Raw genomic sequence first — 27,183 nt, forward strand, 5'->3', positions numbered from 1 at the left:
GCATCTTTCAAGAAAATTGCAATTTAAGTGGAACATCGCTTCCTCCTCTGCGATCAAAGTCAACAAGGAATATAGAAAATTCATTTCTTCACTTTGGCAAGACATGAGTCTGTTTAACTTACTGAACTCCTTGGATCAATTTCATTGGCATTCACTGTGAGCAATATTGAATAGTAAATGCCTAAAGAGATGAATATCTGGATTGCCAAATAGGCCCACAGTCTCCATATTGTAATATAGTAATTAAGCCCTTGAGATAAACCCTTGGTATAATATATATTACTATATCATAATTAAGTCCTTGGTATATAACTATACTTAGTCCTGCATTGAAGATGAACCAGCCTCTATACACTCCAAGGACAAGGACCTTATCTGCCTTAATGTGTAACACATAGGGCGCACTTTATAGATGTTTGCAGGCCATAGAAGGGAAAGGAGGGAAACAAGAGGAAAAAGGTGGGGGAGGAATAAATATTAATACCTAAATTATAATGTGAGTTGATGGAGGACAGCTACAAGCTTAACAAGTCAAAGAAGAACACAGTCACCCCTTGACATACAACTTCAAGCAATGTGGCCAAAGCTGGGCTATTAAGAATGAAGTGACACACTTCTTAGTCTAGAGGGACATGATCAGAAATTTGCCCCTCTGGGGACAAGATAAGAATCATATAGGTTAATTTTTTCAAATTTATGTGAATCATTTAAATTATTTTAAATGTCTTATTGTTGGACATTTACATTATTTTACCATTTCATCAGTCTGTATTTCTTGGATTCTAGGAAGCCTCTTTTTACATATTTATATCTCTGAAATTGGCATGTTTGTAGTTTAATAGACTGCATGTTTTTCTTTTTTCTTTTGTTGCATATAAAATAATAGTGAATCTTACAACAGATGACATCTTAAATTGGATAAAGCATAGTATAAATAATGCTACAACAAATATCCCTAGTTTTTATTGTATGCATTCTTGATTATTTCTTCAGGATAACAGTCCAGAAATGCAAATTCTGGGCTAAAGGGCATTCACATTTTGAGACTTTTCATGTATACTATCAACTTGTTCTTTAGAAAGATGGAACTCAGTCATTTTCCTGCCAACAAGATATTGTTCATTTCTTCAAATAGTTTCCAGACTGTTGAACAAAAAAAAAAACCTCAATGTTGTTCAATTTGTGTTTATTTAATTACTAGTAAATTTGAATTTTTATCATGTGTTCATTACTCATGTATATTTATTCTTCTTTGAATTGCTTGTTCATGTCCTTTGCCCATTTGCTAGCAGAAGTGCCCTTTCTTCCTGTGAATTTGTTAGGATACTCTGGAAATATGTGACAGATACTAAGAAATCCGCTCCAAAAATTTTGCCAGTTTAAATGGCCAAATATGTTGGCCATTTTACATTGATATTTTATGCCCCAAAATTTTTATGTTTTATTTTGTGGTTTTATGTTTGGAGTGACTTTCTCTACTTCCCTATTATATTAATAGCCCCAGATCTTTTCTTTCAGTTATTTTCTTTTCACTTTTTACAGTTAAATTTTTAGTATCTGTCTTGAGCTTACTTCTAAGAAAACTAGAAGACTGAGCCCATTTCCCCACAAAATGGTTAGCATTTGTCTGATTGCTGACTAGGGTTTGCCCACTCACAATAAAGAATTGGCCCAGAGCACTGGAAGGAGAGCTAGGAGCCAGGTGTCTTTATATGAAGGGGAGATAGGGAGAACCTGGGGCCATCTGTTTCATCACCTGTACCTATGCCCATCAGTCCTCATGGGTTCAGATAGGAACATCAATAAATAAGGAAGGATGAAGAAGAGGGTGCATGGAATCCCTGTTGTTTCATTGGACTCTTTCTGCTTGGTTTCTCACTTCTTCAGTTGCTGCTAAATTTGGGACCCCACAGAAGTTCAGAGCAGCCTGGATAAGTTCCATTTCCTGAACCCCTAGCATGTTAAGACACAAGGAAATGCCAGCAGAGGGTTACGGAAGTTGTGGGGTATTCCAAATGATTACATTGAATAACTAAAGTTTTATTATGGGCACCTCCTCTCAATCCTGCCAGCGTCTCACTGTGACTGTTTCATTTGGAGAGAATGCCAGAAGTCTGAACTTGAGGCTTCTCATAAATGTTGGTAGCCCAGGCCAGATGATTCTCCTCCTTTAGACCACCACCACCCTTGATCGGGAACTGGCTGGGCCAGCATAAGCCCATCATTTCCGCAGCCATGTTGCCCAAAGCACAGAAGGCAGAGCCCTCCCCTGCTATCGCTCTTGCCTCTGTTCTCAGGTTTTCCTCTTCTTTATGATCTACAGATTTAGGAGCCTTGTGTCTGTTGGAGACATCTTCCTTCTCCCTGATACTTGATTTTCCTTTTCTGAGACTAGATTTAAGAAACTGATAGGAGGAGAACTTAAAAAGAGACCCAGAAGATCTTTGGGCCTCCTGGGATTGTCCAGTCCTTGACCGATGCTGCAGATTATTCATTGTCACTGAACGACAGACGCTTGTGTTGCTTCTTTCCTCCAGCTGCTTTCAGTGCTGAAAGAAATGAGCTATCTTGAAGCCAGAGAGATGACACACATCCCTGAGACAGCAGCAGCCATGTTCTCCTCCAGGGATTTCTATCGGCAGCTTGTGGCTAATTTGGAGTTGACAGCAAATTGGTACAATAAGGTTATGAAAACTCTGCTGGAGGTGGAATTTCCATTAGTAGAGGAAGAGCTGCAAAATATTGACCTCCGCCTCAGAGCAGCAGAGGAGACTTTGAACTGGAAAACAGAAGGTAACAGGGCACCATCTGAAGTCTGACAAAAACATGGAGGTTCGAGGATCTAATAAAGTTCATAGAACCTCCAGTTATTCCCTGGCAATCTCATTTGGGTTTGAAACATAAGTCTGTCTTCTCCTTTGACACATATCCAAGCAGAGAAGGCAAAAAGAGTTGGTATTCCTTTTCTTTCTTCTCTATGGATATAATTGGTAAAGTTAGAAAACCTTGCTGCCGTGCACGTTGGGAGGCTCAGAGGTTGCATAAGATCTCCTACAGTCTCCAGCATATATTGGGTGCTCCACAAGTGAGAGCTCTTACTATATTATCTTTGTTATTTAATTTTCTTAACTAGATTGTAAACATCTTAAAGCAGTACGCATTGACTTCTCTGGTATCTTTCAATTCAATATACTTTCATTGGCTGATTAATACGTGCAGGATACTGTGTGACAAACTAGAGAGATTTGAGGTGTATGGGACATGGTCTCTACCCTCAAAAAGCTCACATTTAGTGGGGACAACAGACAGATTTACAACCTAAGTTATACGGAGCCATATGATGACTTTCATGAAAAGCCATCACAGAGTTAAAGTGTGACCAATCACAGGAGAGGGATTCACAGGACGGAATCACAGGAGGAAATCACAGGGGAGGGAGATTAATTCGAATTAGGGTCCTCAGAAGGGTTAAAGTTTGAAAAAAAAAAAAAAGATTACGGTTGATTCATGAAAGTCTTTGAATGCCTTATTAAACAAGTTAGAACTTTAGTTCATGTACAAGAGGAAAACACATTTTCAAAATTTAACACGATGCAAGTGCTTAAAACATGAAAAGAAAGATTAACCCAAATAAGGTCATGAAGTCTCACTGGTATTTGGATATAAAATTGTATTCCCTAGCAGCTGTGCCAACTTTTGTGTGCTTGGTAAGTAAGCATTACCCCTTTCTCTTCCTCCATAATCAGGATCATGGTAAAGTTGTCTTTTAATACAACTAGGAGGGAGAATATTCTGATGATAATGAAGTTACCTGTATAGAAAAGTCTTATAACACTCGCAAGTATTAAATCCCTACATTTCATAGCAACTAACCCTTTAGCTCTGCCACTGCAGGCTATTTCAATTAATTCTATTTCTTTTGAGGAGCAGGCGTTTGCGATTATGTCACTCAAATCACCAGTAGTATTCATGATCTTGAACAAAGAATTCAGAAAACTAAAGACAATATGGAAGAGATCCAAAACATCATGAAAACATGGGTGGCTCCAATATTTAAGAGGAAAGATGGAAAAAGAGAATCCCTTCTTTCTCTGGATGATCAGCATGATCGAATGGAAAAATATTACAATCTCATCAAGGAATCTGGCCTTAAGATCCACGCCCTTGTTCAGGTAATAACCCAGCCACTCAGGCGCACATACAGCAAGTTTAGGGAAAGCATCAAAAAGTGTGTTTGTGTGCAATAAGTGATTTGGAACATTAGGACAATCAATAAATGCAGTGTCTTCTGAAGTCAAGGATAGAAGTTTAAGATGATAGCAAAAGACTAAAGCTAATAGATAAGGCAAATGAAAAGTTGCATTTTGGTATTGATGTGTTGAAATGATTACTATCTTCACGATGACAACACATGACTTCGGTCTCACACCTGCCCCTAAGGGAAGAGAAGAAGATGACAAGGGCGGAATCCTAAATTATCCACTGCACTAACCACCCCCATCCCAGCTTGCCCACACAACCTAGTGTGGTCCTCCAGCATCATCCTTATAACCCAGCTCCGTAGAACCTAAAGAAATGAAAGGCTACCACGGTGTCCCTAACTGTGTGTGATAAGAGGAAAAAATACAGAGTGCTGCACTTCAGGCAGTAAAGCTCTGCCCTGCATTAGTGGTCACGGAAACTTGATGTCCCATCATCAAAGACCAAAGCTTCTTTGTGAACAATGGGAAAGGATTATAATATGGCCACCAGCTCCAGCCCTACACAAGTAGCCACAGGGCAGTGTCTGACAAGTTGACTTCTGTGGAAAGTCACAAGTCAATCACGGTTGTTGTCTGTGGATTATCTGTGGTTTGAAGCACAATAAAAATGTTGAGCCTTAAGCACTATGATTGCTAGAATTAAGAGAAGATAATTAACCCAATTTTGTCTTTGAGAGATAAAGAGTCCCTCAATTTGATGGAATTTTTAACCCCTTCTGTCCCCACATCTAGTAAATCAGTAGCTGTTGTAGAACCCAGGCATCCACTTTTCATTCATCGTTCTTTCATCCGACTGTTCATTCATCCATTCATTCACCCATCCATCCATCAACTGTATTTCCATAGCTGTCCTGGGCACTATATCGAATACCAAGAAAATGTAAGACATAGTCCCCGCTTTGAAGTAGAAGAAAACCATCAGGCAAAAACAAGAAACTACTTAAGATTTTAAAAGTTTAAAATCTGGCCGGGCGCGATGGCTCATGCCTGTAATCCCAGCACTTTGGGAGGCCTCGGCGGGCGGATCACGAGGTCAGGAGATGGAGACCATCCTGGCTAACATGGTGAAACCCTGTCTTTACTAAAAATACAAAAAATTAGCCGGGTGCGGTGGCGGGTGCCTGTAGTCCCAGCTACTCGGGAGGCTGAGGCAGGAGAATGGCGTGAACCCGGGAGGCGGAGGTTGCAGTGAGCCGAGATTGAGTGACTGCACTCCAGCCTGGGCGACGAACGAGACTCCATCTCAAAAAAAAAAAAAAACTTTAAAATCTATCTATCATCCATCTATCATTTATGTATCTGTCTATTATTGCGATTATGTCACTCAAATCACCAGTAGTATTCATGATCTTGAACAAAGAATTCAGATCTGTCTATCACCTATCTATGTGATGACAAATGCTCAAATCCATGCTCTTGAAAGTCAGAATGAGAAAAAATTTAGACAATTAAATTGCCAAATCAGTGAGACAAGCACAGTGACCTAGAAAAAAACCACATATTGTAACATTTTAATTATCCAGGGGACAACCAGAAAATAACCAAAAATACTTACCATAAAAGTCTCTAAAAGTTCAGACACTTTAATAATAATTCTTATCATAACACAATAATAGTAGTCGAGATTTATCTAGTATCTACCATACACTACCGCACAGTGCCAGGCACTGTCCTGAGCACTGTCCATTTCATTTAATTCTCATGAAACTCAGATACCTTCATTATTATTGATGAGAAAGCGAAGGCACAAAGAGGTTAAATTAATTGTCTATGGCTGCCCAGTTAACAGGAGGCAGAACTGTCTGACTGCAGCTCTGCATGTATCCGACATATTACACAACCTCCAGGGTAGTCATAAACGTCCCTGAGGTCAAATACAAAGCTTAGTAATTAGGCCTTAAATAATGTTTGCCTTTTGATAATTTAAATATTTTTAGACAAAAACCACTGAACAGAAACTCCACGAACAGAAGAAATTTTTATCTTTTTCTGCTAATTGGTACATAGGCACCCATCACCCAAGCAGTGTACACTGCACCCAGTGTGTAGTCTTTCACCCTCACCCCCTCCCACCCTTTCCCCTGAGTCCCCACAGTCCATTGTATCATTCTTACGCCTTTGCCTCCTCATAGTTTAGCTCCCACTTTTGAGTGAGAACATACAATGTTTGGTTTTCCATTCCTGAGTTACTTCACTTAGAATAACGGTCTCCAATTCCATCCAGGTTGCTGCAAATGCCATTATTTCATTCCTTTTCATGGCTGAGTAGCATTCCATGGTGTGTGCATGTGTTGATAGATAGATAGATAGATAGATAGATAGATAGATAGAAGATAAAAATTTAGAGAAGAGAAATACAATAATTTCTTCTGTTCATGGAGCTTCTGTTCAGTGGTTTTTGTCTAAAAATATTTAAATTACCAAATGTTATTTAACATGTATACACACACCATACACACACACACACACACACATACACAAACATGTATATATCACAATTTTTTTATCCACTTGTTGATTGATGGGCATTTGGGCTGCTTCCATATTTTTACAATTGCAAATTATAATGCTATAAACAAGTATCTCTTTCATATAATGACTTATTTTCCTTTGGGTAGCTACCCAGTAGTGGGATTGCTGGGTCAAATGGTAGTTCTACTTTTAGTTCTTTCGTGAATCTCCACACTGTTTTTCATAATGTTGTGCTAGTTTACATTCCCATCAGCAGTGTAAAAGTGTTCCCTTTTCATCAGATCCACACCAACATCTATTATTTTTTTATTTGTTTGATTATGGCCATTCATGCAGGAGTAAGGTGGTGTTGCATTGTGGTTTTGATTTGCATTTCCCTGATCATTAGTGAAGTTGAGGATTTTTTTCATATATTTGTTGGCCATTTGCTTATCGTCTTTTGAGAATTGTCTATTCACATCTTTAGCCCACTCTTTGATGGGATTGTTTGTTCTTTTCTTGCTGATTTGCTATAACTTGATTTTTAAAACAGTGTACCCAGTAACTGTCTATGTCACTAATTCTTCTTCTATGATATCACGTGTAATGTTTAATTGTGTGGATGCACCAGGATTTGACTAACTCATCCCACTGTTGGATATTCGGGTACAGCTGGTTATTCATTTATTAAAGTTGTAGTATAATATACATGCAGTACAATGTACAGACAAAAAGTATACATAGAACTCGGTGAGTTTTACAAATGTATACACTCAGGTAACTACCACAATACAGAATATTTGCCGTCACCCTAGAAAGTTCACCTGTCCCTCTTTCCAGTCAATACATCTCCATTCTCCTGCCAGCCTCAATCACTGATCAGCGTTTTGTCAATATAGAGCAGATTTGTCTTTTCCTATAAATGGAATTATGTAGCATGTTCTTTTTTGTGTCTGCCCTTTTAAAATCTTAGCCTAGTGTTATTGAGATTTATCCATATTGTTGCATTTATTTCGAGTCTAATTCTTTTATTTCCTAGAATTCCATTGTATGAATATAGCAGCATTTGTTCATCCAGTCCCCTAATGATGGTTTTTGAGTTATTTCTGGTTTCTGACTATTATAAATGAAGCTTGTGTGTACAGTCTGATATAAGTTATTCCATGGACATATGTCTTCATTTCTCTTGAGAACTGCAGGTTCATCAGTAGGCATATGTTTAATGTTTGTAAGTAATAGCCCAGCAGTTTTCAAAAGTGATTGTGTAATTTATACTCCCAGTGGCAATATAATAAAGTTCAGTTGCTCTACCACTTCACCAAATTGTGGGTTTGTGTTGTGGGTCTTTTAAATTTTTACCATTTTAGTCAGTGTGTGCTGGTATCTCACTGAAATTTTAATTTGTCTTTCTCTGAAGATTTATATTTTTGAATATTTTCTCATATGCTGATTGGCCAATTATATGAATTCTATAAAGTGTCTAAGTCTTTTTCTCATTTTAAATGGATTGTTTTTAGTTCTAGGAATCCTTTATAGCTTCTGGTTACACATCTTTTGACAGATACGTGTATTGTGAATATCTTCTCCAAATTGGTGGTTTACCTATTTTCTTATTGATATCTTTTGATGAGAAACAGTTTTAAATTTTCATGTGATTTAAATGCGATTTCCCTTTTTTCCTCTTGTGGTTAGTACTTTTGAGTCCTAAGGAAACTAACAATCCCAAAGATTGCAAAGATATTGTTTTGTTTTTTCTTTCAGAAGCTTTACAGTTTTCACATTTTTATTCAGGAGTATCACCTGTGTTGAATTAATTTTTGTTTAGGAGGTTGTAGGAGTTGAACTCATTATTTTCCATATTAACATCTGATTGCTCCCATACCATTAAAAATAACTTTCCCTTTTGAATTTTTTGGCATCTTTGTTGAAAATTGATTAATTGTATAAAATATTAATATAAAATATATATGTTAGAAAATACCAATGCCACTTGTTCTTGATTATTGATCAAGAGAAAATCGATTATTAATAAGTCTGAAATCAGGTACTACATGTCCTGCAAACTTAGTTTTTCCTTTTCAACATCATTTTGACTAGTATAAGTTCTTTACATATCCACATAAATTTTAGATTCAGCCTGCCAGTTTCTAGGGGGAAAAAAGCTAGATGTGATTTTGATTGAGATTACATTAAATCTGTAGATTAATTTGAGGAGAATAAAGACCTTAACAATATTGAATATAGCAATTCATGAACATGGCATGTCTCTTCACTTAGTTAAGTCTCTAATTTTTCTCTGCAATGCTTTGTAGTTTTTAGTGTTGAAGTCTCACATATTTTCTATTAAATCTAGCTCTAAGTTTTTTATGTTTGTGGTTCTACAATAAATGGAATTGTTTTATTAATTTTATTTTCCAATTACTATCAGGTAGTGTATAAAAGTGTCATTTAGTTTTACATTTTGATATTATATTCTGTGATCTTTCTAAATTTATTAGATATAGTAATTGCTTTGTAAATTTAGGATGATGATCTATATAAATAAGTCATTTGCAAATAGAGACAACATTACCTCTTTATTTCCAATTTTTTATGTCTTTTTTTTCCTCTGTAACCTTATTGCTCTGGCTAGAACCTTCAGTATAACGTTGAAGTGGTGAGAGTAGAAATGCTTGCCTCATTTCCAATTATGTGGAGACACATTTGGTAATTCACCATTAAAATTTTAGCTGTAGGGTTTTGTGGATGTTCCTTATCAGACACAGGAAGACCCCTTTTATTCCTACTTGGCTAAAAGAGTTTCATCATGATTACACATTGAATTTTATCACATGATTTCTTTGCATCTCCTGAGGTGGTTATATAATTTTTGCTCTTTTTTTCTGTTAATGGGCGCATTGGATTTTTTTTTTTTTAAGTGTTGAACCCAACTTTGCATTTCTGAAATAAATGCACTCGGTCATGTCATATTAATCTTTTTATGTATTATCGAATTGGATTTGATAATTTTAAAATATTTTTGTTCATGTGTTTAAGAATGACATTTATCTTCCACTTTTATTTTCTTTTGATGTTTTTGTTTTGGTGTTAAGATTATGCTAACCTTATAAAATGAGTTGGGAAGCATTTCCTCTTTTATTTTCTGAAAACGTTTGTGGAAGGTTGGTCTTAACCTTAAATGTGTGATAGAATTCACCAGGGAATACTTCTGGATGTGGATGTTTCTTTTGGGGAAAGTGTTTGATAATTATTTCTTTGGTAGATGAAAGACTGTTTAGATTTTTTGCCTAATACCTTTATTAGTTTTTGCAAGTTGTTTTTTTCAACAAATGTTTTCATTTTATCTAAGTTATAAAGCTTACCGTCAAAAAAAATGGTTCATAATTATTTTTTATTATCATTATGTGTTGGCAGAAGAGCTGAGGCAGGGCTTGCTTGTCTGTAAAAGAGTCTTGGAACATGTCTTGGTTCCAGGGTCTAAAACCCCTCGTAGCCTATGGAACACCAAGCTTTGTACCAAAGGGTGGAAGGCTGCCCTGCCACACTACAATCTAAGCCCGGGCATAAAACCCCTTGTGGCTTGGAGAGAACCCAGGACTCAGGGCATAAAAACCCTTGTAGCCTCTGGAATGTGTCCAGACTCGCTGGCCCCTTGCTCCTTGCTCTCCCAAGATCATAAATTGATTGTATCTCAAGTTAGAAGAACCTGTTCTCCCTTATCTCAAGTAGTGGAGCATATGCTAAACCATCACAGCTACACTTGATGCACCGCTACCTTTCTATCCTCACGTCCTCACCTGTCCACCCTCACATCCGCATGTCCTCACCATCTGCTTCTTTGTTTGATTACCAACAAATAGTGTTAGCTTCTAGAGCTCGGGGCCTTCGCAGCCTTCAAACTGGCGTTGGCCCCCTGGACCTACCCTATGTACTCTTAACTTTTCTTGTCTCATTCCTTTGACTCCGCCGGACTTCGTAGCCCCCACGACCTGGTGTTGGGTCTGATCACCCCAACATTATGTGTCTGTGGGAGCTGTAGTGCTGCATCCTTTTTCATTCCTAATATTGGCAATTTGCGACTTGTTTTTCTTGGTCAGTTTTGCTAGAGTTCTTTTCTTTTTCTTTTATAAATCTTTTCAAAGAACCAGATTTTGACTTTGCCAATTTTCTCTATTCATCTATTTTCTAGTTTATTAATTTCTGTTTTTTATTATTCCATTCAAGTTATTTTAGGGCTAGTTGCTTATCTGTTTTTAGCTCCTTGGGGCATAAACTTAGGGTCTTGATTTTAAGCCTTTCTTTCACATATGGGCATCTGATGATACTACCTCATTTGTATTATTATTCAGTTTTAAATGTTTTTCTTTTTTTTTGAGACAGAGTCTTGCTCTGTCCCCTAGGCTGGAGTGCAGTGGTGCTGTCTCAGCTCACTGCAAACTCTGCCTCCCAGGTTCAAGAGATTCTTGTGCCTCAGCCTCCCAAATAGCTGGGATTACAGGGATGCGCCACCACACCCAGCCAATTTTTGTATTTTTAGTAGAGATGAGGTTTTGCCCTGTTGGCCAGGCTGATCTTGAACTCCTGGCCTCAAATGATTCACCCACCTTGGCCTCCCAAAGTGCTGGGATTACAGATGTGAGCCACCATGCCCAGCTCTTGTTATAACTTCTTTTACTCAATGGTCACTTTGAAGTTTGTGTTTAATTTCCATATATTCAGAGCTTCTCTGGATATCTTTAAAAATTGATATCTAATTTAATTCTATTGTGCTCAGAGAAGATACACTGTAAGCTTTCAATCTTTGGGAATTTGCTGAGACTTGTTTCATGACCCAGAATATGGTCAATCTTACTGAGTGTTCCTTGGAGACTTGACAATAATGTTTATTCTTCTTTTGTTGGGGGTAGTGTTCTATAAATATGAATTAGTTCAAAGCAATTGATAGCCTTGTTGTGATCTTTTGCAGGCTATTTGTTCTATCAATTATTGAAGGTAGAGGGTTGAAATCTCCACTTACAATTTTGGATTTGTCTATTTCAATTTTAGTTCTGTTAAATTATTTTGTCATGTGTTTGAAGTTCTGTTAAGTTCTGCTATAATAACTACAAATTTCACATTTATAATTATTGTAAATGTGTAACATTTTATCACATTTATAATTGTTACAACTTCCTGATTAATTGACCACTGTATCATTATGAAATTCCCTTTTTACTTCTAACAATACCCTCTTGTTTTGAAGTCTATTTTTGCTGATAGTAATATAGCCTTTCCTTTCTGATTCATTATTCTTAAATTTTGCATTTTGCATCTTTTCCCACCATTTTACCTCCAATGTATTTGTTTCTTGGATTGAAATTTCTTGTCTTTATAGTCGGCATATAATACAAATTTACTTTTCTAAGTCTGACAACTCTGCCTATTAATTGGAATGCATAGACTGTTTACATTTACTGTAAGTATTTGTATGGTTGAATTTACCTCTACTAAATTTTGCTTTTTGTTTTCTATTTGCTTCATTGCTTTTTCCTTCCTCTCCTCTTCCATGCTCACCTGCTTGTTGGGTAATGGTATATTTTTTAGTATTCTATTTTAATTTCTCAGTTGGCATTTCAGCTTTACCTTGTTGCATTACAATTCTAGTTGTATTGCAATTCTAGGTTTCAGTATGCATCTTCAGCTTATCACAATCTACTTAGACTTTTCCTACAGAAACATTGCAAAAGTGTGGTGTAATTTAACCTCTCACCTATTTTTTGTACTGTTGTTGTATGAGATATTTATATATATGCACACACACATAATATGTATTAATAGTAAAATATATGGTATCTATTAATATGCATATTGAGCCCCACAATGCAGTGTTATAGTTTTTACTTTTAAAATTTAAGAAAAAATATTTACAGTGTTTTATATTTACCCACATACTCATCATCTTCAGGCTTGTTATTCCCTTTTACAGATATAAATTACCATCTGGGATTGTTTCTCTTCAGCCTGAAGAAATTTATTTAGTATTTCTTCAAGTTCAGGTCTGCTTATGACATATTCTCTCAGTCTTTGTTTATCTAAAAATGTCCTTATTTCATCTTTGTTTTTAAAGGACAGTTTCACTGGGTACACAATTGTGTTTATAGTTTTGCTTTTCTTTTGGAAGTTATTTCATTATCTCCTACTCTCCAATGTTTCTTATAAGAAGCCCGTCATCATTTGAATCTTTGTTTCTCTATATGTAATGTGTTATTTATCTCAGGCTGATTTTACTAGATTCTTTTTTAATCTTTGATATTTTTTCAGCACAGCAATAATATTCCTAAGTTGGTTTTCATTGTGTTCTTCATGCTTGGAGTTTGTAAGTTTCTTGAAACTCTTTTTCACTAAATTTTGTGAAATTATGATGTTCTTATCTGCTAATTTCAATATCTATGTTATTTTCTGAGTCTATTTCCTTTCTCTTTTTTAATGGGACAGAAGTTTAATTTTCTCTCACATAAAATAGGTTTAATGAGTAGGCTTTCTAGGGTTAGTATGACAACTATGAAGTCAGAGACCTACCCAGATTATTTTCTGAATCTGATTTTAGTGACTGTTTTCTCTCCTGGTTAAATGGCACATTTTTCTGCTTCTTTATATATCTAGTAATTTTTTTATTATGTGCTAGACATGTTAGAGGCCACTTGAATGCCACTTGAGAATCCGGATTTTTTTTCTTTAAAGAGTTTGATTTTTGTTTTGGCAGGCCACTAATTTACTGATAGATCACTTTGATCCTGTTGAGGCTCACTTTTTAAGGGTCTAAAGAGGACTTACTCTGGGATCAAGCAGTTCTAACTTATGGTGTTTCCAGGGTCTCAACTGAATTCCTGGGTTATCTGCAAGGTTGCTTCATTATTTCTGATAAAACCCTAACATCTTCCAACACTATACGGCCTACATAATTTCCATTCAGCTTAGAACCCCTCTGCAACTATTCTTACCAGGTCTTACACAGCCTTGCTCTAAACATATGTAGCTGATCCCTCAGTCAGACTGAAGAGGACCCAGCCACTACAGCAGCACCAAACTCCAAATTCTGTCGTCTCTGCCTATCAGCAGGGATGCCGTAACTAAGCTCTACTAACCTATGCCATAGTTTGAAAAGGGCCTTTGGGTAGAAAGCCAGGTGGTGGTATGGCTCACTTTGAGTATGTCCCTTCTTTCAAAGATCACATTGTTCTTTCTGTTATCCTGTTACCTGTTCTGTCGGTTATCCAGTTACCCAAACAAATTAATTCTTTTATTATAATCAGTTCTATGTTTGTTTGCGGAAGAAGAGCAAGTACAATCTCACTCTCTTCTGTTGTGGTTAAAATCAGAAACCTGAACTATTTCTTCCTACTTCATAGAATATTCCAACACGTTTGTTTCTTAGACTGCAATAGATTTGAGGCAGTAAACAAAGGTGAAAGATATAGATATTATATTGATAGCTTGACAGTCAGAGAAGATAGAACAATTATACCAAGCAGTCATAAACACTAGCAGTGATTTAATGTGGAAGTAAACAAGCATACGCATCTTAACACCTGATAGCAACTCTGTCTTGTCATGGTGTTGTGATTTGCATGATGATGGACTTTAAGTCATGAAGAACATCTTAAGTCTACTTAGGAAAGAAAGGTGTAGGTATTGCGTCTTAGAAATGGTAGAGTTATGTTACCTAAAAGCAGGATCATGAGACTGTTTAAATCCGGGGGGATTTATAACATGACAGTACATCCTGAAGGGGTAAATATGAGTCATCTAGAAGAGTTACTTCTGCAAGTTAGTTCCTGCTTTCTCTGAAGATATTAGATAACTGGAAAGTTGCTGTAAAAAGTGGTAATACTGCAAATGACAAAGAGTAAATGGGATGTCTGTACTTGGCATTGCTGAGCACTTAGGCTTCCTTTCCTTGAAGCCCAAACCTTGTTACCATGGGATGTTTGGGTGCCAATAGGTCAAGAGTATATCATGTAAAAGAGCAGGCAGGGAGGAAGGACGGGGAAGAGAGAGAGCGAGAACGAGAGAGAGAAGAGAAACATTTATTATTTATTTGTATGCATTTTCTAAATCATTCAGTAGTATTGAATGCCACCTGCAAAACACTTCAGCTCATTTCTAAGAATTAACCAGAAAATGCTTTGCTTCTTTGAACCTGAAATTTTTATTAAACCTTGAATCTTAATATTGTCTACCCTTAGAATTCCTTCCTCTGCCTACGCACACTTCTGCCCTGATGCAGCTTCCTCCACAGTATATCAACCAGCACTTAGGAAGCACACACATTGCATCCATCAGCATTGCTTCTGAGAAGCTGGGCCAACCCCATCCTCCTTCCTCAGGGACAGGTTCACCCCTATATTCCTGTCATGGACTAACTTTGCCTTCCTTTCAATCAATGGTAATACTCGTTAGGCAGAGTGGATTTGATACACATGTAACAGCAAATGCTCCACAAGAGAATTTTTTTCTCCATGTGTTGTTTTTATTTTGACTGTTGATTACCAGTTCTTTCATGCTATTAAACAAGGTTTATATCCTTTCTTCTTCCTTTTATAGGAAAACCTGGGTCTATTTTCAGCAGACCCAACCTCCAATAGCTGGAAGACATATGTTAACTCTATTGACAATATGGTGCTGAATGGATTCTTTCTTGCCATTGAGTGCTCCCTCAAGTATCTCCTGGAAAATACTGGTACTTACTGGCTTATGGATGTGGGTTATTATTGGAAAGATAACGACAGTAACATTTGTTGAATTATATTGAAGAGCAGCTGAGTGCTCTGTGACTTTTCCCAAAACGTTGTAGACTTTTTGTGAATGATGCACAGGAAAATAGAAAAGGTACTGAACTTCTAAATTGTTCAAAGACAAAGATTTCTGACGCTTAAAATTAGATACTAAACCAGGCTGTAAGATAGTGACGCACATAGCAAAAGCATAAAAGCGAATTCACTCGAAATCAAGCTTCAGTAAAGAGGAGTGACCAAGTTAAGAAGCAGGAAGCACTGTTAGTAATGAAGGCAGAAGGCTTCATCCAAGCTTGACTTATGGCAATGGGTGGGGGACATTCTGTGCCTTCAAGCTTCATGTACTTTATCTCTGTAGCCTTTTGAGAACACAAGGAGATTGTGTCCACCAGGTTAAATGGAAGGAACAGAAGTTTTTCTGAGTAAAAGAGTCACACAAGAAGTAGGGGAGGAGGTAATTTTCAGAAGAAAAAGAAATGTGTAGAACAGAATGGGCATTCTTTGAAGCTTTTAAAAAATAGTTAAAGGCTTTGAATTTGTAGTGGATAAACTGGGGTAAGGTACACAGCGTGAAAGATACAGAAAGGGCTAACCTTGACTAGTAAATGATGAGATCGACAGGGCAGAAGAGTTCAGGACTAAAAGTTGAATTAAACCTTCACATTCTGGCAGATTCTAGTTGCTTAGCAAAGAGCCTATAGAAGGATTTGTCAAGATGGAAAGGCAGAGGTAAATATTTTGAAGCTAGAGGATGGAAGTAAGATGAGAGTTTTTAAAACTCAAGGATCAAAATGAAATACTGATGTAAAATAAATAGTCCAAGGCCAGTGTCCAGATATCCAGCCCGTAAAAGAGACTACCTGCAGACACCTAGGTTGAGAATCCAGAGAGAAGCAAGGCCCAACGCTGAGTGTAGCCCCAATGGCCATCCCCATGGTCTTGATAGGTAGAATGGATGAGGTGTGAGGCATGGTCTTTGCTTGCAGGATACAGGGGTGCTCCAAACTAAGGAAATCAACAACAGGACTCAGGAAACCCAGCATAGTTAGCAACGTAGGAGATCATCTTCTGGAGCCTGGGAGCAACAAGCCAATGGGGCATGGAATACGGGCACCAAGTCTGCACAACTGGCTCCTATGGACCAGCACTGGTGGTGTTCACCTTAGTGAACTGACCAAGCCTCCTCTAATGCTGGAGGTTCGGGGGCTTCATCACTAAGCCCTCCGTAGAGAATCTAGGAAGACACCCCAGCCATACTTGGGTGCAGGCAATGCACTAGAAATGGTGCCTAAATGACTCCATCCTTGACCAGTGGCTCTCTGGTTCTCCTGATCTGGGCTGTCTCATGTGCCACGTGCCCACCTGTGGGAAGGACAGAGTGGGACCAGGGGATGGAGAAAAGAGATGGCAGTCTTTCTCCAAGATTACCAAAGTTTCCTTCCCTTTGTGGAAATAGGAGGACAGAGGAACACATTTTCTTCACAACACAGAGGCCCTTCAAATTCTCCTTTGAAAGGGCAGGAGCTGAATTTATCAGGTGCCTGATCTGAAGCACTATAGATAAAATTTAAAAGACACTAGTTATCTAAGGGGAAGTAAAGGAGCCTAAAGGGGCCTCTGAGAAGAAAATCATGGTGACCCCTTGCAGTGGCTCAGTTAAGTGGCTTTTTCATCCTAGGTCCACCTTACCATTTTGTCTACTTGTGTCAATAAATGAGGATAAGGCCCTGGAAAATGGTAGCGTCACAGGATGGAAGGAACCTGTCCACCAAACTGGAACATTCACCTTGGACTGTTAACCTGCAGGAGAGTAGACTTCTTTGACCTTTGGAGTCCAGAGCAGAGCAGGGGTTTCTATGACATTGTTGAGGGCATTCCCAAGGTTTGGGTTGGTCTCCCTGTCATCTCTCAACCCAAACCCTGCATATGTTATATACTTCCCACTCAATAGAGAAATGTCCCTCCTCCTCTTACCCAGTAAAATGATTTACATGCACCAAGATTGTGGAACCAGGACAATCTGCTTTGGATGATAATTACATTGGTGTTACATCCAAGTGTAGAGATTACAGTCCCATGTCAACATATGGGGCAAAAAATCTCATAGAGTTAAAACATTCTTCCAAGTCTTTTGAATTCTGTAAACTATATGCAACCTTATCTATTAATTTATAAGTACATAACATGTATATTAATGCAGAATATGTCATGAGTACATATAGCAAATTATAGGTGATTTTATAAGCTATACTATTTTATAAACTTATAGTAGTTTTTATAAACTATACCATTTTATAAACTTATAGTAGTATAATTACTTTGTTATTGGTAAACTTGTGTTCCCTTAAGTTAAATATTGAGACTCTCCTGAGTCCAATCTTGTGTTCCCTTAAGTTAAATATTGAGACTCTCCCGAGTCCAGTAATGTGAATTTGTCATCCCTCCAGTTCTGAAGGCAAGCCCTATTCTTATGTATTTTGAGTATACTGCAGTATTTTACTTAGGGTGAATGGCTAAGCTGTGGTAACAAAAACACCATCAACAATATGGTTTCAAGGACAGAGAAGTCTACCCCTGAAAGAAAGAGTCAAAGGTGAGTGTTCCAATTTGGTGGGTAGGTTCCTTCTGTCCTGTGGCTCCACCATTCTTCAGGGCCTTGTCCTCATTTCTGCGGTTGAGCTGACTCACTGCCATGTCCAGGCTGTAGTCTGGTAGAGGAGAAAGAGACTGAGCACAGAGAAGGGTCACCTGCAGTCTCAAGAGTCCCAGCCCACGAGTGGCACCATCATGTTGTCCTACATCCACTGGTGAGGAAATTTCATTGCCACACCTGTCTGCAAGCAGGGCTGGGAAATCTGGTCAAATCCCAGTTATTACTCTATTACAAAGGAAGAAGACAACAATGGATTTCAGTGAACAGTCTCTGCCACCCACAGTATTCAGCCCATAACAGGCTCCTAAATATAACTACAATTGAAGTCATATAAAAATAAGTGGTTATTGATAAAAACTTTAAGCATATATCTTGTACCTGGAACATCTTGCTCTGCGTTGTATTTTGATTTAAATTTAGCAAGGCAAGTTGACCTAGTAAGTAATCAGGGATTTGTTAATTATTCATACTGTTTTTAAAATTTTTATCACTACAGGACCACAGCAATAAATTAAGTTATTTCTTAGAAAAGGATAAGGAGCAGAATAGACAGAATTGTAATTTCTCTTTGTGGTTCATGTCTGTACATCGTTGACAAGCCTGCCCCCGTTCACCTAGAGTGATCAGTGGAATGACATGGCTTGTGCCTAGGAAGAAATCAGCTGCTTCCAAGAAATGGACTTTGAAAAATCAACCTCTTCTTGGCTGGGCACGGTGGCTCATGCCTGTAATCCCAGCACTTTGGGAAGCTGAGGTGGGTGAATCACGAAGTCAGGAGTTTGAGACCAGCCTGGCCAACATGGTGAAACCCCATTTCTACTAAAAATACAAAAATTAGCCGGGTGCAGTGGCACATGCCTGTAGTCCCAGGTACTCAGGAGGCTGTGGCAGAAGAGTCGCTTGAACCCGGGAGGTAGAGGTTGCAGTGAGCCGAGATTGTGCTACTGCACTCCGGCCTGGGTGACAGAGCCAGACTGCATCTCAAAAAAAAAAAAAAAAAAAATCAATCTCTTCTCAACCAGAGGCTGGACTGTCACTCAAGAGGCATTTGAGAATGTGGAAGGGGAGAGGCTTGGGCTGATCTGTCACTAGGATGTGCTCCGTGAAGACAAGCAAAGTAAATATCCTGGAGTACCCAGGTGAGCCCTGCACCAGAATTGGCCTATTCAAATGTCAGTGGTTCCCCCACTGAGAAGCACTGAAAGACTATCACCCTCACATTGTATGGGATGTAAACAAATTTTACATTTCCGTTTTCCTACAGTCTAGCAACTTATCTAAAGGAAAGCATTGGTCTGGATGCTTTTAAAACAGTCCTCTACTTTGTCCATTTTATCCACTCTTTGTTTTGTTTGCTTGTTTTCCGTGTTTTTCAGAGTGTAAGGCAGGACTTACCCCAATATTTGAAGCACAACTGAGTCTGGCCATCCCAGACCTAGTTTTCTATCCGTCTCTGGAGTCTGGCGTGAAGGGGGGTTTCTATGACATTGTTGAGGGTCTCGTCACCAGCATTTTTAGGATATCATCTCTGGTGCCACGGCTTTCCCCACAAAACGGCTCTCCTCACTATCAGGTACTGGAGCTGCAGCCATCCTGCCTTCCAGCTGTGTCCTCTCCAGCTGAATCTCGAACTTCCTGCCACGCACTGGTCTAACCTGCCTGCCATTGTCTCGCTTCCGCAGGTCGACCTGGACGGTATGCCAGATTTGGCCAACATGCGGCACACGCTCATGGAGAGAGTCCAGAGGATGATGGGCCTCTGCTGTGGCTATCGGAGCACCTTCAGCCAGTATTCATACCTCTATGTGGAGGACCAGAAGGAGGTTCTGGGTCAGTTTCTGCTGTACGGGCACATCCTCACTCCGGAGGAAATTGAAGACCATGTGGAAGACGGCATCCCAGAGAACCCTCCCCTCCTTTCTCAGTTTAAAGTGCAAATCGACTCCTATGAAACGCTCTATGAAGAGGTGTGCAGGCTGGAGCCCATCAAGGTGTTTGACAGCTGGATGAAAATTGATATGCGACCCTTTAAGGCATCCCTGCTGAATATTATTAAGAGGTGGAGCCTCCTGTTCAAACAGCATCTTGTGGACCACGTCACTCACAGGTACGACAGTTGTGTTCACTTTCTTCCAGCATGCTAGGCTGCGAGGAACACCGTGTTTTTAACCTTTTTTATATTTTCTCCCCATGGACATGTTGGTTAAATTAAAAATTAAGACAGCTGGTTAGAGGTTCTAGACTTGCAGACATCATGGTAACTTAAGTCCTGCCCTTTTCTTTGTTCACCAGAGAAGCCCTCTTTGTTTTGTTTTCCGTTTGACATCCAGTGTGTGAAAGGCAAGTGGTTAAGTGGTAAGGAATATTAGAGACAATAATAGGAGGTCCAAGGTCCCTTCACAGCTCCATGCCATCTCTTTAAACTTGGGAAGCAGAGGGTATCTGATGGGCCTCTTTGTTTTACTTCTACCTCTTACTCCTTGTCTCAGATTATCCAGCTGGGCAATGTGGATGTCACTAAAACCCTGTGCTCCTCACTGCCTGTCTGTGCCATTCTCACCATGCAACAGGCTGGATATGAAATTCTGTCTGTCCTACTGTGACCTAGACCACCCAGCCCAGCACTAGGATCTCTAAGCCAGAGCATCATCCTCTGAATGAACAATCCATGGGGTCAACAGTCCCCTGGTCACTTTACCTTGAACTGGTCCCCAGAGACACACCACAATTAGAATCTTGACCCCCCATCTCAGAATCCCACTGGGGACCACCAGTCCCTCCGCACAGTGCTCGCCCTTTGGAGTGCTGGACGACACTGCAGGGAGGTCAGCCTGACCCCTCCTCAGTTTAGTGCTGGTTTTGCTTAATGCTGCCACGGCCTTGCTCCATGATCTGGAGCCATAGGCAGAAAGAAAATGGCAACATCAAGCATTTTATCTATCTACAAATAAACTTTAAGAGACTTTCCAAGGGTAATGTTTGACTACCCTAGGAAACCCCAAGAATGCTCTGTGGGAATTTTTTTTTTTTTTTTTTTTTTTTTTTGAGATGGAGTTTTGCTCTCGTTGCCAAGGCTGGAGTGCAATGGTGTGATCTTGGCTCACCGCAACCTCTGCCTCCCGGGTTCAAGCGATTCTGCTACCTCAGCGTCCTGAGTAGCTGGGTTTACAGGCGTGCGCCACCATGCCTGGCTAATTTTGTACTTTTAGTGGAGAAGGGGTTTCTCTGTTGGTCAGGCTGCTCTCGAACTCCTGACCTCGGGTGATGCAGCTGCCTTGGCCTCCAAAAGTGCTGGGATTACAGGCGTGAGCCACCATGCCCAGCAGGGGGTGTTTTAAATAGGGCTTCCTGGGTATTATTCCACATTCATGAAAGCTTTTCTTCTCTGAGGAACTCAGAGGCAAGAAGAGGAAATGCTGATGGGTGGTAGGACTGTGACAGATGCCCCAGGGTGGAGCACTGTCGGAGGGGACAGCTGCTTTGTGGTCCCTCTCCATTGCTGGGTCTGGTAATCCAAGGATAACCAGCATGTTTCAAAATGCAGGTTTTATCATTCAGGCACAGCAAGGCCATAGAGCAGCAGATGACTCCCATAAAAAGATAGATTATTACTCATAGTTCCCAGGAGGACAGTGTACAGCAGATAGATTATTACTCACAGTTCCCAGGAGAACGGTGTATGGCATGCCACAAAGGGCCACACAGGGGAGCTCCAGGGTCCATCAGGAGGCAGAAGGGGGCGGAGAATACAGGCAGGAGCCTTTTTTTGTGATTTCTGTGGAAAGGAATAGATGAGTCATGGCAAGCAGGCTCAGGATTGGTGAGTTTGAACATTTCAGCACCTCTGGGGCATAGAGACTATTCGAAATTGTCTGGGACCTGGCCTTGGGCTGATTAGGGCAGGGAGATAATGACCCAGATTGTAAAAGCCCCACAGAGGAGGTGGTTGGACTCTGGAATGGTTGGTTTGCATATGAAAGATGCGCTCACGGGCCAGCCACTGCTGTCTCAAGGAATTGCTCAGCCCTGTACTGTACGGGGAAGTCCCTCCAGAGTTTCTAAGACCCCAGATGTGAAAAGATCAAAAACACATGGTTGATACAGGACGTGGTAACAGCAGCTGCCACGGGCATCAACCAGTTAGGCTTCAAAGGATCTAATGGGGTTGGTTTAACAGGATAAGCACACAGTAGAGAAATTAGGAGGCTTGACTTTGTGTCCTTGAAACCCTGTTTCCTCACCTCTGAAAGAAGACAGCCCAACTGAATTATTCTAAGGTGTCTTCCGTCTTTCAGCTTTAACAGTTGGTAATTCTAAAAACTGGCTATTGTGCTACACTTTAGGAGAAGGTTTTATTGCATTCTGGAGGATTAGATAAAATAGAAATAATTTAAAAATTATTATTGTCTCCTCTGTGCCATGTAATTATGTGATTTCCACCTTTCCTTAATAGTTCAGGATGAATCCCAACTTGCACTGCATTTTAGATACCTCATTCACTGCCAGAAGTCCAACCCCCTTTTGTTACATAAACTCTCATCTCATTCAGCTCTTCCTGCCCTGATCTTACTCAACCCCTACCCCTGCACTTGCAAAGCTTTTCTATGCCCTTGCAGCAGACCTCAGGATCTTACAGCAACAAATGTCCACTGTCCCCTTCATCTTGCTCATCACCGTTTTGCTCCAACTGAAACCTGGCTCTCTTCTGAGGACACTGCTTCCCCTCCAGCCCTCCCAAGTGGAGGCTGACTTTTCTCCTATATCCCTCTTACCAGTGGGCCTGCAGGTAGGTGAGGTATGGTTGCTCTTCAGTGCTGCTTCCAGACCATTTCACCACCATCCTCCCTCAAAATCACCAGCTCCCCTGACGTGAATTCTCAGACAACACCAACTGCACTCTGCCTTGCTGCCGTCACCCACCAAGCCATTAGTCCCTCTTCCTCACCAGTGTAGATCTTAGCGTCTGGCTCAAAGATTTCCCTTCCCACTTTCTGCTGATAGTCACCCGCCATGACCCATCCTCCACAGAATCTCCATCAGACTGGCTCTTATGTTGTTGATCTCCTCCCTCCGATGCCCTTCCCTCTGCCATACCTCTGCTACCCACATCTCTTCCGTATTCCCAGTGGGGCTCAGAGAATGATGGGGAAGTAATTGCTCTGCCTTCAGAAGCTCAGGTGGAAGCATTCCACTCCCTGACCTCCACCTGTTCTTTCCGCCTCACTTACTTAGCAACACTGCCGCACAGACTTCTTCAACCCATCAGGATTTCCAATTCATTGACTCCCTGCTTTCTCCGAGTCTCTCATCCTTGGTCCCTATTCCCTCCCGTTCCCACCTTGTAAAACCCTGGCTGTTTAAACTCAGCGCTCCACACCTGCTCCTGAGCAAGTCATCCCTGACGAAGCACAATCAAACCAGTCTTCTGACCAGTCCTACATTTCATTTGTGAACATAAAATTCAGTAGGCCCTTCACATTTTCCTAAACACTTCCCAATTCTCTCAGACTTCTGTTTCCTTCAAATATCTTCTCTGCTTTTAAGACTTGGCTTCTCATTTCACTGAGAAATTAGTATCAATCACGAGAGAACTAATTCACCTTTTCACTGACAAATCTACCAACATGCCTGCATTTGAAGCCGGATATTCAACCACCTCACCTGTGACTGTGGAGAAGCTGTCCTTGCTTTTCTAAGTTCAAACTCTTTCCTCTCACCTTAGGACTTACCTTCTTAAATATTCCCTATCTCCAACATTATCAATTATTTCCTTTACATGTTCTTAATACCATGTGAGTATATTGTGATATTTGACACACTGAAAAAGAGAAAGGAGCATGATCCCACAAGTCCTTCCAGCTACAACACATTTTTTTGTATGCACTCCTTTACAGCAAAATTTCTCAAAAGATGTGTGTGTGTGTGTGTGTGTATATGTGTGTGTATATATATATATATAGGTTCTTCACCTCCCATTCTCTCTCTACAAAAAGTTTTATGATGAAATATAACATACATACAATTTAGAGAACAATATTAAAGAGAATACGTGAATTTGTGACTTTGCATCATCCAGCTAAGAAACAGAACATTGGCTATATTTTAAAGTTTAAATCCTTCTCCCTCCTTGTAAGATGTTGCTAGTGTCCTAAATGTGACATAATCCTTTCCATGCTTTTCTTCATTGCTTTGTGTGTGTGTGTGTGTGTGTGTGTGTGTATGGATATATACACATGTGTATGCATATGGATGTATACATATGTGTATGCATACACACATACCTATATGGAGACTTGCATTAAAACTTTATAAAAATGAAATATTATTGTATGCCATATATTCTTCTGTGTTCTATTTCTTTCACTCAGCATTATGTTTGAGATTTATCCAGGTTGAGAGTATAGCAGTGGTTTATTTTCACTGTGTACAGTATTCCCTTAGATTAATGTACCACAATGTATCTGTCCATTCCATAGTTGATGAACATTTGGGTTGTTTCCAGTGGTTTTGCTGTCTCCTAAGGACACTGCTTCCCTTTTAACAATGTGGCTATAAGTACTCTTATACGTAATCATGGAGTGGGCAAGCATTCCTCTAGGGTGTATACTTAAGAGCAGAATTGCTTCGCCCTCCATGGAATACTATGCAGCCATAAAAAAGGATGAGTTTGTGTCCTTTGTAGGGACATGGATGCAGCTGGAAACCATCATTCTTAGCAAACTATCACAAGAACAGAAAACCAAACACCGCATGTTCTCACTCATAGGTGGGAACTGAACAATGAGATCACTTGGACTCGGGAAGGGGAACATCACACACCGGGGCCTATCATGGGGAAGGGGGAGGGGGGAGGGATTGCATTGGGAGTTATACCTGATGTAAATGACGAGTTGATGGGTGCAGCACACCAACATGGCACAAGTATACATATGTAACAAACCTGCACGTTGTGCACATGTACCCTACAACTTAAAGTATAATAATAATAAATAAATTTAAAAAAAAAAAAAAAAAGAGCAGAATTGCTAAGTCAAAGAGTATGCACATAATACCAAGCTCCCTCCAAGGTAGAGAGCCATGGGTGAAAGCTCTTACAGCCTAGCATCCTTCCCACCTCTTAGTATTGATAAATTGTTTAATCCTGGCCACTCTGGTGGGAGTGTAATAGTATCTCACTGTGGTAAATATTTTGCAGTACTCTGAGTATAAAAAGGTCCTCATCTTTTTATGTTTTTGGTGAGTCATTATGTTTCCTTTTCTCTGCCTATTCATATCTGTTCCTCATTTTTCTACTGGATTTTGTTTTTTCCTTTTTGAAATTATGATTAGGAATTACTTACATATTCTATATCTAGTCCTTTGCTATTGTATGTCTTACAAATGGAGTCTACCATTTTGTGACCTGTCTTTTCACTCCACTTACGGTATATTCTGATAAACGAATTCTTAATTTATGTGGCCAAATGTGTCCAACTTTTCTCTTATGTTGTTCTTCTTTTGTCTTGTTAAATAAATCCTTTTTTTGCCTGGATATCCTAATGATACCCTACTGTATTCTCTTCTAAACATTTTAAAATTTTATCTTTCAGATTAAATAGTCCCTTATCTAGCACTCATGAATATGAAGAAATCCTAATTACTGTAGCTTAGTAACAAATCTCATTACCTGGCAGGGCAGGTCTCCACCTGGATCATTTTCATCAAGAATATTCTGACAGGTCTTGGTTCTTACTATTTCATATAAATTTTAATCATCAGTTTGTAGAAGAAAAAAATCTGTTGGGATTTTAATTGTATTTGTAGTGACTATAGATCAATTTGAGTAGAATTGATGATATTGAGTATTCTTGTCCAAGAACATATTATCTCTTTACTTATTTACATCCTTTTTATGTCTTTCAGTGAAATTTTGTAATCATTATCTTTAAAATTTTACATATTTTTGTTCAAATATATTCCTCAGTATTTTGTTTTTTAGTTCCTAGTATAAATGATATTTTAAAATCGTATTTTCTGTAGAAAAGGAATTGATTTTGTACATTGATTTTGTATCTAGCCATCCTGCTAAATTAATTTAATAATTTTGACAATTCATCTGTACATTCTTTGGTGTTTGCTATGTACATAGTCATCATCTACAAATGTATGATACTTGTATTTCTTCTTCTTCTCGGTCTTTATGCTTTATATCTCTATCTCTTATCTTACCACTCTGGCTAGGACTTCCAGTAGAATGTTGAATGAAAGTGGGGATAACATACATCTTAGTGTTGTCTCCGATCTTAAAAGGAGTGCTTTTAACATTTCACTGCTGAGTATAATATTTGCTCTGAGCTGTCTGCGGATTTGCTTTATCTGATTTTAGAACTTCCCTTCTATTTCTAATTTGTTAGGAGTATTTAGCATAAATGGATGTAAAATTGTATCAAGTGTTTTATTTATGTCCATTAAGATAATTCTGATTTTTCCCTCAAGCTGCTAAGTGGTGAACATATTATTTGGCTTCTAATGTTAAAACAACCTAGCATCTGAGATATACCCAACAGAAAGTATTATCTTTTTCAATATACTCTCTGGCTTATTGTGTTTGCAAATCTTTTGTTTAGCTTTACCGCACCTATTTGTGATTGAATTTGGCCTTCAATTTTCTCTTTTTTTCCCTGTCTGTATCTGATTTTTGGTTTTGTAATTTTGCTAGCTTCATAAAACAAGAAGTAATCCTTCTTACTTATTCTCCAGAAGAGTTGGTGTAATCTTGAAATTTTCTGATCTGTGAGAGTTTGATTTTAAATTTCTTATTGAGTTTGATTTAAATTTCTTAGTGGGATTGGGATTTTCTTTGTAAGAAGATTTTAGCCTATAATTTCTTTAATGATTATGAAGATATTGAAGTTTTATATTCCTTAGTAAGTCACTTTTAGTAAGTCATATTTTCTAGGAATGTATCCATCTCATGTAAATCTTCAAATTATTGTTATAAAATGGATCAGATCCTCTCAACTGTTTAGTCTCTGCAAAGCCTATGGTATCTCCCTCTTTTCAT

The 27,183-nt window shown here is 39.1% G+C and overlaps 1 protein-coding gene across 1 annotated transcript in view; it reads left to right on the plus strand.

Moving 5' to 3' along the window:
* DNAH9 (dynein axonemal heavy chain 9) overlaps positions 1–27,183 on the plus strand; it is a 372,533-nt gene that overhangs the window by 50,571 nt on the left and 294,779 nt on the right. Inside the window, exons 13-17 of the mRNA XM_008010391.3 lie at positions 2,538–2,793; positions 3,931–4,172; positions 15,297–15,432; positions 19,517–19,713; positions 19,823–20,247. Of these exons, the coding sequence (XP_008008582.3) occupies positions 2,538–2,793; positions 3,931–4,172; positions 15,297–15,432; positions 19,517–19,713; positions 19,823–20,247 (1,256 nt within the window). The remainder of the gene's footprint in view (positions 1–2,537; positions 2,794–3,930; positions 4,173–15,296; positions 15,433–19,516; positions 19,714–19,822; positions 20,248–27,183) is intronic.

This window comes from Chlorocebus sabaeus, chromosome 16, assembly GCF_047675955.1.
Source record: "Chlorocebus sabaeus isolate Y175 chromosome 16, mChlSab1.0.hap1, whole genome shotgun sequence".
NCBI lineage: Eukaryota > Metazoa > Chordata > Mammalia > Primates > Cercopithecidae > Chlorocebus > Chlorocebus sabaeus.